This window comes from Poecilia latipinna, unplaced genomic scaffold (assembly GCF_001443285.1).
Source record: "Poecilia latipinna isolate Pla-1442-1.1 unplaced genomic scaffold, P_latipinna-1.0 Scaffold409, whole genome shotgun sequence".
Classification (NCBI taxonomy): domain Eukaryota; kingdom Metazoa; phylum Chordata; class Actinopteri; order Cyprinodontiformes; family Poeciliidae; genus Poecilia; species Poecilia latipinna.
Window position 1 is genome coordinate 314,559 of NW_015113025.1, and position 14,105 is coordinate 328,663.

Below are 14,105 nucleotides of genomic sequence, written 5' to 3' on the forward strand. Positions count from 1 at the left end.
TTTTTACGGCTGAACTTTGTGAGACAAAGGATCACAAAGTATAGTGATAAATGGGCTGAGAATGTTTTGGGAGTATTTCATTCCGTTTATTAATATTCAGCAGTACTTCAGTTGGACAAAATTAGCAGAAAAATTATTAAAAATCATTAAGAATTTCCTTTGAATTCCTCCCAATCTCCCTCTTCTCTTCTGGTAGTCCTTCTGTACTCTTGTTAGGCAAGTGTATGTGCATACAAAGCACTTAGTCTGTCATTAAAAATTAAAAACATGAAAAAATTTAAGGTCAGATTGTGTCTTACGAGCGTGCTGTTTATACATATTAATCAAATTTGTGTGTTTTTTTTTTCTTCTTGTAAATGTAAAAGAAACAGTAATTTTATTAGAAAGAGAATATAATTCATGGCAACATACATGACTGCATTTATACCCATTTGGTTACCAAAATTTTTACCATGCATTATTTATTATCTTTTACTTGGTTAATGTAAGTTTCATTTCAGAGTGCCTGTTTGAAGAGTTATGCAGCTGTGGTCTGAGGTTAACAATCTTCTAATACATCTGGAGTCAACCTGTTGGAAGGCTATTCCATAAAATAATATTATCCTGGTTTATTCTTACTAAAATAATCTGTAATAAACTTTTAGCTTGGGGTAAAGGTGAAGAACTTTACCTCAAACCAATGTTGCTGTCTTATGTAAGACAACATTAGATGTCACACTTGATTCTTGTTTTAAAACATTATTTCAGTTGCGTGTTGCAGAATTGCTCCACCCTACAAAAGCACTGAATCTATCATTAAAAGCCCTAAATTAATATGTGATACATGATAACTAGTTAAACTTTCTACTGCAGCGTATGTGACAGACAATATTGTAATCCCATTAGAGAGAAAGACACTATCGCCTAATCAGTTTTGAAGGTAGTGGCTGTTCCATTATCTGTTGATGAGATGATCAGCTAATCAACTTTGAGATATCGCAAAGGATAGCTAAGTGAAAAGAAAAAGGGAGACGTGTTACACACTATACAGTACATACACGTTTGCCTGTGTATGAGGACACTTAGTTCTTTTCCAGAGGCAGTTATTGGCTGGAATGGATGCTGGGCCAGAAAAGGGTGCTTAACTGTGTTGACCTTGATCTAACCGCAGGGGTAATGGAGGCAAAGCAGAAACAGTCACATTTTTCTTTGGGTTTTTTTTATTAGAAACACCTATGTTGTTTCACGTGTGGTCATCTGTTCTCATATGGTGGTATATATATATATTTTTTACTGTCCTAGGCGGTGTACGGGGCCTCTTTTCCTGAGGACATTCCTATTAACAAGGGCATTCTGACGGTTGGTGCAACAGATGCTGACTCAGGTTCCAGTGCTGAGATCCAGTATTCACTATTTGGCATCGGAGTGGAAGATTTCTATATGGATGCCAACACTGGTACATTCTATTTTTTTTTTTTTATTATTTCCTTTTTTCATGGCAAAAGCAACAAATACTCCCAAAGCTAAGTAGCTAAAGCTCTGACATATTTCTTTCATGTTTCAAGGTGAATTGCGAACCGCCACCGTAATAGACAGAGAAACAACACCCTCCTACAAACTCATTGCTCAGGCTACTGATGGGGGAGGGCTGTTCTGCCGATCTGACATTTCTCTAAAAGTGTTGGACGTGAATGACAATGCTCCCTCATTTTCGACAACTCATTACCTGGCGAGTGTGTATGAGAATGCCTCCCCCAAGGCTTTGCTTACCCGCCTGCAAGCCAGTGACCCTGATGAAGGTAAACCAACAAGAAGTTTTGCATTAAAAGTGTCATTATTTACCGAATGACACGTCATGACAACTGTCATAAACAGTCATAAAGACTTCTTCATGTTCATGACAGGTGTTATGACATGTTTATGACAGTGCCATGTCAGTCTTATGCACACCCCTTCAAATAAAGTGTTACCCAAAATTCTGTGTCTGGGAGGGACACTAACCCTTCACAGAACCATGTACGCGCCTCTCGCATAAAAATGATAGTGGCAGAAATATGCTATGAAGACACAACTGAGAATATGTCATTTTGAACTAAAATTTAACTATTGCAAAGTAGATGAACCAATTTCAGTCTCTAGCCTTGCAAAAATAAGAAATGCAAAATGCTATTCTTCAGTTATTGCAGCAAATGTCTTACTTCAAAGTGTTGGCAAAAAATGCTTAATGATTCCTACATTTTATTGATTTGTAAAATTTTCAAAGCATGTATAATTATCTTTCTATTTCACAATTATGCACTAACTGATTTTGGACCATCCATTGATTATACTAAGACTAAATCTGTTGATGGTGTATAAATGCTTTTGCAATACACTGTAACCGACTGTACCATCCAGGTCTGAATCGTACAGTTGTATATTCTCTGGTGGATTCATTCGATGGGATATTTTCGATCGATCCGGTTACTGGAATAGTGATCCTGGAGAAATACCTGGACAGAGAGAGCCGAGACTCGTATCGCATTCGTGTTCAGGCTACCGATCGGGTTGGACAACAGGGGGCACTCTCCTCACAGGTTAGTAACAAGTTACTTAGTGGTTAAATTAAAGTATGAAGTTGTAACATCGTGAATCAATTGTTTTTTGTTTTTGTTTTGTTTTTAAATACACTTTTCTTCTAATATCACAATGAGACAAAAAGGCTTCAATAAACACGATCAAATAGATTGAAGCCTGACACAAAAAGCAAACTGCTTGGAAAAACAGCTTTACTGATAGACCAGCTAATATACCGCATGTCCGTTCAGCTGATTATCAGTTTGTGATAGCAACACCTTTAATATTAAAAACAAATAACATGTAAGTGATTTTAGGCTTCCTCATTACTTCATTACCATACAGTAGTAAATAAATAACCCGTCTCCGCTTTACAATTTATTCTGTAAATCCAACCCAAGAGTTACAAATGGTACATATGATGCAAAATAGGCGCCGCCTGGTCTTAAACAAAATATCGTTTACATAAAATAATTTTATTTTTGGTATAAATCTGTTTATTATGTACAATTTTATAACATTATAATATTTTAATAAATATTAAATTATTTATTAAAATTATTTTAATAAATACATGGTTGTTGTGAGGGAAAAACATCCATTCAAAAGCTTAGTTAAAAAATAATATTATTTAATTAATAAATTAATAATTTTGTGGTTGTCATGTCTGAGTGTACGATCTTATCAAAATTATCTGAATGATAATTTTGGTGTGTCTGTAGTACAGACACACCATATCTGTCTGTACTACAGTTTAGATTAGTGGCACCAGAGATGTTAGAATGTAAGCAGCACTCTGTGTTGGGATGTGATTCTGTATCTCTGTTCATATGCGTGAAGAAATTAATGCTTGCATATGCCAGCGACTGAAGTCATTTTGTTTACTAGAGAGATTAGTTTAATAACAGCATAGATTTTAATTAAGATAAAATATCATTACAGTTTTCAGTGGCCACGACAGAAAAGATGGGGAAGGTGACGTTAACAATGTCAGAGGGAAAGCAGGGAAACTGGAACAGAGTTGCACTTCCACTGAGTGGGTTGGTCTTTCTAAGGTCTTCTTGGATTTCTATAATGGGTCCGATAAACAAACTAAAATTATAACTTACACATCAATAGTGACTCAGCAAGTCACAAGAGACAGCTTTGTTATTGTGAGATCTCACAACTGCTTTTATTTTATTTTTTTTGATGTTTCAAATGTTTAATGATTAAAATGGTTTAAGTGATCTGTAGGTGTTTTGATTTTAACTGGAGCATATTAAGTTTCCCAATTTTTGCTCTTTGTCACTCAGGTTGATTTGACTATATTGGTCCTGGATGTGAATGACAATGCTCCAGTTTTCCAGAGGAGAGATTATGCCGTTACTGTCCCTGAGGATGTCGCCGTGGGAACCGAGGTTCTGCGAATATTGGCGACAAGCGCCGACATCGGACCCAATGCCGAGATCACCTACAGCATCAGATCGGGCAACGAGTTGGGAAAGTTCAACATAAACAGAAAACTGGGTGAGCAGATGTGGCTTGTTGTACAATATGTTAAAATATTTGAATGAGTAGAATCCTATTTTAATAAACATTTCATTGTTAGATTACATAAAGTCTTGTTTTAACGTTTTTTTTGTTTTGTTTAATTAACAACAATTTGCATATTTTTAGGCTCAATTACAGTGGCTGATGACTTGGACTTTGAGATATGCAAGGACTACTACATCACTGTTGAGGCTTGGGACAATGGGAACCCTCCTCTTAGCACTGCTACGATGGTTGTCATCGAACTCATGGATGTCAACGACAATGCTCCAATGTTCGATCAGGATATCTATAATGTTCTGATCAGTGAGGATGCATCTATAGGACAGACCGTTACAAGGGTAATTCTTAGTCCTTATTTGTTTTTGGCAGTCACTTGTCTCCCTTTGTTCTATCTTTTTACTAATCTCTATCTTTACCAACATGTTGTGAAGGTGTTGGCAGAAGATCTGGACAGCCAAGTGAATGGACGAATTACCTATTCAATTCTGAAAGGTGATCGGACCAATCACTTCTGGATTGATCCTGTGACTGGGCTGCTTAAAGTTAATAAGAGACTTGACAGAGAACTAGTAAGGGTTTTTCTTAATACGCAGCAACATCCTTAGTCACAATTGTAATAAACTAAATGGTTGGGTTATTGTGATGCTTTTAGTGAGAGTAAAACTTTAAATTACTTCAAGGCTTTTTACACATTCCTTTCATGGTTGTCAATGAATATGAAGTTTACTGTATTGTGTATGCAATCCATTTGAATTTTTAGATTAGTAAGCACGGGATTGCAAAAATACTCATCTAATGAAGTCTGTTATCTTTATGTTTATCCTCTAGGTATCCAGGTACACTTTATCTGTACAAGCATTTGATAGCGGCTCTCCTGCCATGTCCTCCACTGTCGCCGTTAACATCGACATCTCTGATGTTAACGACAACCCTCCGGTCTTTACTCCTCCCAACTCCACAGCCATTATACAGGTAATCCTGCGTGTGAGTGTGTGTGTGCGTGTGCGTGTGTGTGTGTAGGTCTTTGGTGTTTTGACATTCAAACTCATCACTCTACTTTCAGCTCAACCAGGCTGCTGGCACCACCCTGCTAACACTGTCAGTCAGTGATAAAGACTCCCCTAGAAACGGTGCCCCCTTTGTGTTTCGCATAGTGGCAGGAAATGAAGGTAGTTTCTTCCGTTTGGACCAGACTGGATCTCTAAAGTCCAACCGTGTGTTCGGTCCTGAAGCACCCAGGGAATTCATACTTGAAATTCAGGTAATGGCTGGATGTGCTGTTTGTCGCTCACTGTTTTGTGGAGATTTTTGAAAACAAATTACCTGGATATCCCAAAATAACTTAGAACCCTTTAAAAGTAATATTAGAAAGTTCTGTTAATGAAATGGTTGAAACTAAACGCTTGCATGGTTTTTATACATTGTATGTAAATATGTGACTTCATATGTAGACAGAATCAGGTTTCGGTAGGTAATCTGGTTAATATGATAACATTACCAGCTATCTCTAACATTAGAAACCTAACAATGTTCTACCTTAAGTAGTTTCTATACATGTCTGCATATAGTTTGTTAATTTATTCCTCGTCTAAAGTCCTCTTTTGATGCTATAGGCAAGTGACTCGGGTAAACCGAGTCTTACTTCTTCTTCCTGGGCTTTTCTGAGAGTCATCGGTAACAGTCAGTACAAGCCCATTGTCTCCCCTCTGGAGATCTACATCGTCATGTCAACGGATACTTTTCCGGGTGGTCCGATTGGCCGAATCTATGCCACAGACCGTGACCCCAATGACATCCTGTCTTTTACCCACAAGCCTCATCCAAAGAGCATGTTTAAGATCAACAGACAAGATGGGAGTGTTGTTGCTCTGCCAGGCTTGGAACCTGGGAGGTACATGCAAATTACACAAACTTAAAATTCATACAGCCAAAAGTTTGCTCTGGAAAAAAACTTCCCGAGTGAAAATGCATTACATGTTCTTGTCTTCTTTCAGATACCAGATGAACGCAACAATCAGTGACGGACGATTTGCTGTCATAGCTGATGTGTCAGTCCAGGTTGAACAGGTGACTGATGTTTTGCTGCGTAGCGCTCTGACCTTGCGCTTCAGCTCCATCTCATGGGAGGAATTACTTGGACGGTACCTGAATCAGATTAAAGTAACTTTACGAGCTATATCCGGCTGGAAATGGTTACCAGGGCAGCAGGATCCTCTTCACATACTTGGTGTGCAGCCAGTTACAGGGACATCTAATATCGATTTGGTTCTGGCAGTGGAGAGACCAGAGACGTTAGGCACTGGACGGATGGAGGGGTTTTACTCCCAGCAGGAGTTGGCAGCAAAGCTGGAGGAAGCAGCAGCACGCGGTGAGATGCGAGGTGCCCTTGCTGGAGCCGTTTTAATCAGCGGCACCTGTTCTGGGAAGCTGGATTGTGGAGACATGGAGTGTAAAAACACGCTGGTGATGGAGGGTGGTTTGCCTGTTACCTACAACACAGAAAGGATCACCTTGGTGCTGCCCAGGTTTGGACGCACAGAGAGCTGCACTTGCTCAGGTGAGCATTTCACTTTTTTTCCAAAAATGTGATTCTGACAAATGGTCAACACTTCTAATTTAACTTCCTTAAGGTATTTTTGTGATGATGCAAATGTACATTGACTGGCCACTTTATTAGGGACATCTTCCAAGTACCAGGTTGGACTCTCATTTTCCTTTAAAATTGCCTTAATTCTTTATGGAATAAAATTAACAATTTGTCTGAAACACTCTTCAGATATTTTGGTCCATGTTGATGTAATATCATAATGCTGTTGCTGTAGATTTGCCACCTCCAAAAAGTCCCCTATGCAAATTTTACATTTCACCACATTCATAAGGTGCTCTATACGGATCTGCTTATTGGATTACAGTAAATGCATTGCCACATTAAAAAAAAAAAACAGTTTGAGATAATATGAACTTTGTGACTCATAGTGTACCAGAGGCTGTTCTGGGATTTTTGTTCTTTTGTTTTATCCTTCCCTTCAATCTGTCATCAATTTTCTTCCTCTGGTCACAGCCAAGGAAGTTGGCTACATTCCTACAGACCTTAAACCTACAAATGATATCAGCAGCTGTAGTCACAGGGACTTCACACTGCTTGGAGTTAACCTAACCTTAACTCTACAATTTTCTTTTTAATGTTCTGTTTTAATGTTGGGCAACTTTCTCCTTGGCTTCCTGTGGTGCATGTTTAGTGTGGTGCACACCATGTCACCAAACAGAACGGTGACCATTTTTAAACATTTAACAAAGCAGACTGACTAATTACAGACTTGAAGACGCCTATCATAGACAACATGTACCTATGGCTAAATTATTTTCATTTTTTTAGCAGGACCATCATTTTTGTCCAAGCCTGTTTAATTGCATTATTTTTAATGTTGAACCATTTCAAAAGCAATGCATGATTTTCACTGATCCATTTTCAGTATTTTTTTTTATTCATTATTACTTATAGGTTTAAGTTATTGCAGTAACCATTGTGGACTTTTAGGTAATTAACAGATGGGTACTAACAATTTTGTCCATGCATGTCCTTTTTTCTTTCTATCCTCTGAAACCACCTCCAATTATCTGACTTCTGACACCAACAATGCTTTTTCCTTCACACGTATGCTGCTGTCTGGAGAGTTTTTTATTTTATTTTTTTATGTTTTCAGACCATTTTCTGAAAAAGTGACAAATGGTTGTGTGTGAAAATCTTATTAGATCAGCAATTTCTCTAATACTCAAGCCAATCCCACAGGCGCAAACAAACATTTCACTTTCAAACTCACTTAGATTTATTTTCTTCCACACTCTGGTGCTCGGTTTGGACTCTAGCAAGTTATCTTCAGCCCATCGAAATGTCCTCATGCAATGAGTTGCTGTAATGTAATAGTCTGAGGTTCTATTTGCATTAAAAAGCAATCGAACTGGCATACTTCATAAATTGACTGGGGAGTGTAATACTTTCCACATTTTATTTTTTTGTGGTCACATATTTTACTGTATAGTGTGTTTGGTTTGTTTTCTGCTTTTGCGATAGATACATTTCCCAAGTTGTTATTATAAACTTACATCAGTTCTATTCTATTCTATTCTATTCTATTCTATTGAATGTATTAGTTTTTACTGAGTCAGGGAATACTTAGGGCATGAATTTGTTTTGCAGACTTGAAGGTAGTGTTTTTTAATCACTATAAATTCTAAGGATTTATTGTCTTTCATGGGTGGTTGATAAAATGAGAGTGTAACAGTGCTCTGTTCTGTTATTTATGCGTCCATCCCGTTTCGCAAACAGGAGGGACGTGCCCAACCCCTGTAGAACTTTGTGAAGGTCAGTCCTGTCCAGACGATATGCGGTGTGTCCTTTCTGGTCCAACAGCACCATCTGTCTGCCAGTGTCAGCCTGAGCGATTGGATGAGTGTGCAGGTATGATTTCATTATTTTCGCTTCCTGGGCCACTTTGTTCTGCTTTTCTCAACTGGACTGTAAAGGATGTATGAAAGCATAACGGTTTATTGAGCTGTAATTGAAACTCGTTTCTCCTCCTGGTATGACTGAGTAGGTCAGACCTCTCTGAGCTTTTCTGGAAACAGCTACATCAAGTACAGAGTGACAGAGAGGGTCCAGAGTGGAGAGATGAGACTTGGCCTCAGGGTTAGAACGCTTCAAACAAGAGGAGTCATTATGTTTACTCGTGTTAACCCTTGCACTATGCTAAAGGTAAATTTAAAAACTGACCGCAGTTATGCAGTTCTTCTGTTTCCCTGGATGCTTTTCTGCTCAATTTCTGCAGATTAAACTGTTTTGTCATGAAAACTGTAAAACACAAACGTTTTGTTACCAGATTGAAGGGGGTCGACTGTGGTTCCAGTTGGACTGCGACAACACCCTTGGGGTCATGGGCATCTCAGACAGACCAATAAATGATGGTCTGTGGCATTCAGTTGCTTTAGAGCTGACCAGAAACTACACCCTTCTTTCACTGGACGACAGCTACGTGGAACGTCGCAGAGCGGCACGGGCCCCAGTCCGTCTCTGGCCACTCGCTCCCGATTCCTCGTTTTTCTTTGGGGCACAAGTGAGGCTGCTGAACGGGCCAGGTGAGAGACCTATCTTTGGACTTGAGGAAAGCCTGGGAGGAGGGCCAGACTTTGGAGAGCGTTCAGTGAGGGGCCCGGCGAGAGCCCAGGACGGCTTCCAAGGCTGCCTGGGGTCACTGATGCTGAACGATAACGAGCTGCCACTCCAAAATAAGAGGAGCCGTTACGCCGAGATAGCCGGGCTGAGTGAGGTCAAGCTGGGCTGTGTTCTTTACCCAGATCCATGCATCAGCCAGCCATGCCTCAATGGAGCCATCTGCAGCAGCCTGCCATTTGGAGGTCTGTATGCATGCAGATGACCACAACTCAAACTGTTAGATTTATTTTTACTAAAAGAACATTTACATGTTACCAACTAGAGATGCATCTGAAGGATTATTTTGCATCAATTCAGTTCCATTTATTTTCTAGTTTACTTATTTATAGTACACGCAGAGCTAGATTTTTAAGTATTATTTTTAAGTGTTTTTATTTATTATTTCTTTATTTATTATTTATTTTACTGTTGCTATGTTTGGCAGGAAATGAAACGACCAAAAAATACATTTTTAAATGCAAAATTTAGATTTGATGGCTTAGACATTCACAACTGTTCATGACTGGATCATTGAAGCTGGGTCTTCAGAGTCTTATATATGTAAGCATATTAATACAAAGAAGTGCAATAGGAAAAAGTTACACAGGCTTTGGGGGCAGTTACAGTATTGCAGGTTGATAATTAAGCAACCTTATATCTCTTTGCATCTAAAGAATCTCTGTAATATGAGTTTAATTTATTTAAATGAACTAATGGTTTAATAGAACAAAAAAAATCATTTGTTTTGTATTCATTTATATATTATAATCATTATAATTTTAGGTTTAAGTCTAAATAACATGATCTATTTGCACCTACAGTAAATCGTTCTCTCTTGTACTTCAAATGTTTGTTCCAATAAAATGATTCTGTATGAATCAACTTTGTCAGCATGATTGTTGACATATGGTATTAAAGAAACAAATCTAATCTTTGCCCACCAGGCTTCATGTGCAGTTGCAGCAGTGGATTCACTGGGGGGCGCTGTGAAGTTGAACTAACATCCTGCATGCCAAACCCATGCCAGAACGGTGGAGAGTGCAAAGCTGTTGGCAATGCATTCCTCTGTGGCTGTCCGAGAGGACTCAGGGGACTTATGTAAGATTAAAAAAAAAACATTAAATGCACACATACACACACACCATGCACACACATCCACACAATGGACTTAATAGTACACTGTAGAAGATGTGTTAATGAATAGTGTGCCCCACTTCCAAACTGTTTACATACACTCAGAGTGATGATTTAGTTTTTTGTAGCACAATAAAACATCAGCAGCTACTCTCTCTTTCAAGCATAAAATGCTATGTGCTACGCTCCCGCCCCCCAAAACATGCACACATTCACCTACTACCCACAATGTTGTTGTACTTGCTGTTATGAGAGACAAATTGGTGGTTCTAATTTAATTCGGGATAATTCTTGGTTGAAAAGTCTGTAATCAGTCTGGAGCTGCCTTCCTAATTACTGCTCAGTAATTGTCTTTGAAATAACCTCTGCGTTTTCGTAGTTGTTTAACAGAGCCACCACTAGAGAGCAGTTTTCATCAAAAGAAGAGTCAGGTTGCTTTGACGGAGACGCTCTTCTGATAAAGATGGAATGAAGTTTATGTATTTAAGCTGTTCATTTTTCACGTTGCAATAATCACACAGCAAACAACGCTGATGAAAATTGAAAGCTGCATTTTGAATATGGTCAAACTTAAAGCAAGGATGCTCAAATATTATCATCCCCTATAATATTTGGATGAATTTCCCCTAGCAAGTTGTACCTCAGTCCAATACTTTTTACAGCCTTCAGCCTTCATATCCTTAGAGCTCTTTTAAAATGGTTTGTTTCCTGCTTTGGGTATAGTAAACAAAACCTCAGCAGAGTTTAAGTTAAGGATGTGGGATTTTATTCCAGAAACACACACACACAAAAAAAGAACTTTATTTATTCCGAACCAGCTTTGACATGTGTTTAGGATCAAACTGTATGGAATAACAAAATAGGAGAATAACTTCCGAGTGCTTCTGTTTCATCCCAAATCACCAGCTCAGATGGTTGAAACATGGCCACTATTGCTTACTTCTTCAGGTTATTCATTTAAAACACATACAGAGATATGTCATGCAATAGATAAAGCAGGATAACCTTAAGCTTTGTCCCAAAGGTGGAAAAACTGTGGATCATAAACTGTGGATCTCTGGCAGAAAACAAGCCTTTTTCATGTAGCTCTACCCATTCTGTCATGAGGAGTGTCCAGATGTGTTGCTCCTTTGATGCCAGAAGCTTGCTGATGGCCACAGAAAGTGTGTGGTTGAGCTGCAACTCGCTAAAGAATATCTGGCTAAATATTAGTGAGGGATTATTTAGATGTTTGAATCAGTTTGTATGTATAATTTTGACATTGCACAGACTAGATGAATGCATGTGCTATGTAGAGTGCCAATCTAAACTGTAGTGGTTTGTTTCCACATGGAGTATCTGCTGAGTGGGCCGGACTGTCCAGCTGTTGTTCCTACAGAAACCTTATTTTGAAATAAATTAAATTAATTCACAACAAATTAAAAAGCAAGACTTGTACATTCCACATAAACAGCCAAGTTATGCAGTAAAAATAAAAATATTTATATATGACTCAACTGGCAGACAGTCTGAATTTTTCTGTTTTTAATTAGGCCATGAAGTATTCATTATTCAAAATATTTATGAGAGGATTTCACTGACCAGCAGATCTAAGCGCTGAGGAGTAAAACTTTATATACTTAATGACTCCCTGCACTTTTATCATTAGAAAAAAAAAAAAAAAAAAAAAACTTTGGATAGTTTCACAATAAGGCTTCCTCTGAAATGCTTTTTTTTTTTACGTCAGAGAAAAAAAAAAAACTCTTGCGAAGCGTTTCGAAAAATCCTATCAAGGAAAAAAAATAATTGAAAAGCAAAAAGTAGTATTTTCTTTCCCCTTCACAGCAGGACACCGTGTTTGATATAAAAACCTAAAATGAACACATATTCATGCAGAGGTTGAAACTACGCATGCAATTTTTTCTGGGGGGCATTTACCTTTCTATGAATCTATGTGAACATGTCTGTTTGATTTGAAAAACCTTATACAATCAGACAATAGGAAATGCATAGATATAACCTCTTGTTTTGACCGCAGTCTGGAAAAATATCGAAGATTGTGGAATTTCATGACAGGGATGAGTTTTTTTTTTTTTTTTTAAATGTCATCCATTCATCCAGGCATATGTGCCATATCCATATTTACAACAAATGTATAGCTACTTTTATCTACACTTTCAAATTGAGAAAATATGGCAAATTTACATACATTTTTTTTTTTTACATACTGTCAAACTTTAATTGTGTGTTCTTCTCTTTTAGTTTTACTGAAGGAAAAAAAAAAGTTATCTTCAGCACATCCCATGAATGGTAATATATTTGTCTCTTGCCCGTCAGATGTGATGTGGATGTAAATGAGTGTGACCAGGACAACTGTGGAAACAGAGGAGAGTGTGTCAACACGTTCGGTTCGTTCTACTGCAACTGCTCAGATGGATACGAGGACCAGTTTTGCGACAATCAGGTCCCTGAGGATGACACAGAGGTAGAGTTTTAACTGCGCACAAAGTCGGATTAAAAGAGTAATAAATCCAGGGGAAAATACTCCAGTATATTCATCTAATCATACTTGGGAGGCACAGTGAAACTGCTAGGACTTTTGAGAGATACGGCCACCTGGAGGGATTTGTATCCTTGTCTCCACACTGAAGGAGTTAAAGTGTGGAAATGGCTGAATCACAGCTTTTATTTGAAGTTTGTCATGCTTATGATTTTTATTATGCATTACACTATGTTCCTTCTAGTGCAATTTCCAGACGCTTTCAAGTTGTCTACATTGAAATGAAGTGTTTGACTGATTCTAAAATGGGTTCAGTTCATCTGTTTTATTTCTCCATGTACTCCTCAGCTTTTTTAATGAAGTAAAACAAAGCTATCACAGAGATTTTATATAAAATATTTGCAAATGATTTTTAAAAACACATTTTAATAACATGAGTGATCCAAAGGAGGTTTTACACACATGCAGTATCTTGCAAAAACATTCATACCCTTAAGCCCTTTTCACATTTTGGCACATTTCAACCACCAGCTTAATTGTATTTATTAATATAAATAGAACTGTTCTAAAAATGCCTCAGAGGTTTGTCGGAGAGTATTTTTGAACAAAAAAAAATCAATATGAAGGCCAATGAAGCCCGCCAGACGGGAAGGTGTGAATGAGTTCAAAGAGTTCGGCTGAGCTTTCACTGCTTAATCACTACATTGGAAAGTCTGTTGTTTATGTTTTTTGTTGTTTTTTTTTTTTTGTTTTTTTTAGAAAAAGTTATTCTGCTTTGCCTTTAGAACAGGTAATGGCTGCGGAAATCTTCATTTATTGTATCCTTCAAAGATCTGCTTCTCATCTCAAGATTGTGACAGGATTCTACTGTCCTTGTTAAAATGTTTTTATGTTGACAAACAACAACAGACAGCTGTGGGACGTTATAAGCACAGGTGTGATCCTTCTTAATTTTTGATAATAGATTTAATTTAGAAGACTCCTGTCCAGCATCCCAAGGACTAGTAATATAATTAGGATGAGACAAAACTGAGATGTAGGTGTCATCAAGGATTCTCAATGTTAAATTCAATGGGTTACTTAGATCTTTTCATAAAAGTGATTTAAAACATCCCAAAAATTACATTTGTTATTTTTTTTTTTTTTTTTTTTTTTTTTTAAATTCCCTTGTTTAAAAAAAAAAAGAAAACATTTTTTTTAAAAAATTTAAAA

At 37.6% G+C, this 14,105-nt stretch overlaps 1 protein-coding gene across 4 annotated transcripts in view; it reads left to right on the plus strand.

Moving 5' to 3' along the window:
• Positions 1-14,105, plus strand: part of fat3b (FAT atypical cadherin 3b) — an 86,557-nt gene that overhangs the window by 47,780 nt on the left and 24,672 nt on the right. For all 4 annotated transcript variants that reach the window (XM_015037542.1, XM_015037543.1, XM_015037544.1 and 1 more), the window contains 15 exons: positions 1,282-1,435; positions 1,545-1,778; positions 2,377-2,555; positions 3,831-4,044; positions 4,195-4,409; positions 4,503-4,640; positions 4,900-5,043; positions 5,135-5,332; positions 5,685-5,962; positions 6,066-6,628; positions 8,399-8,530; positions 8,667-8,824; positions 8,949-9,483; positions 10,225-10,378; positions 12,731-12,878. In XM_015037542.1, coding sequence (XP_014893028.1) covers positions 1,282-1,435; positions 1,545-1,778; positions 2,377-2,555; positions 3,831-4,044; positions 4,195-4,409; positions 4,503-4,640; positions 4,900-5,043; positions 5,135-5,332; positions 5,685-5,962; positions 6,066-6,628; positions 8,399-8,530; positions 8,667-8,824; positions 8,949-9,483; positions 10,225-10,378; positions 12,731-12,878 — 3,444 coding nt within the window. The remainder of the gene's footprint in view (positions 1-1,281; positions 1,436-1,544; positions 1,779-2,376; positions 2,556-3,830; positions 4,045-4,194; positions 4,410-4,502; positions 4,641-4,899; positions 5,044-5,134; positions 5,333-5,684; positions 5,963-6,065; positions 6,629-8,398; positions 8,531-8,666; positions 8,825-8,948; positions 9,484-10,224; positions 10,379-12,730; positions 12,879-14,105) is intronic.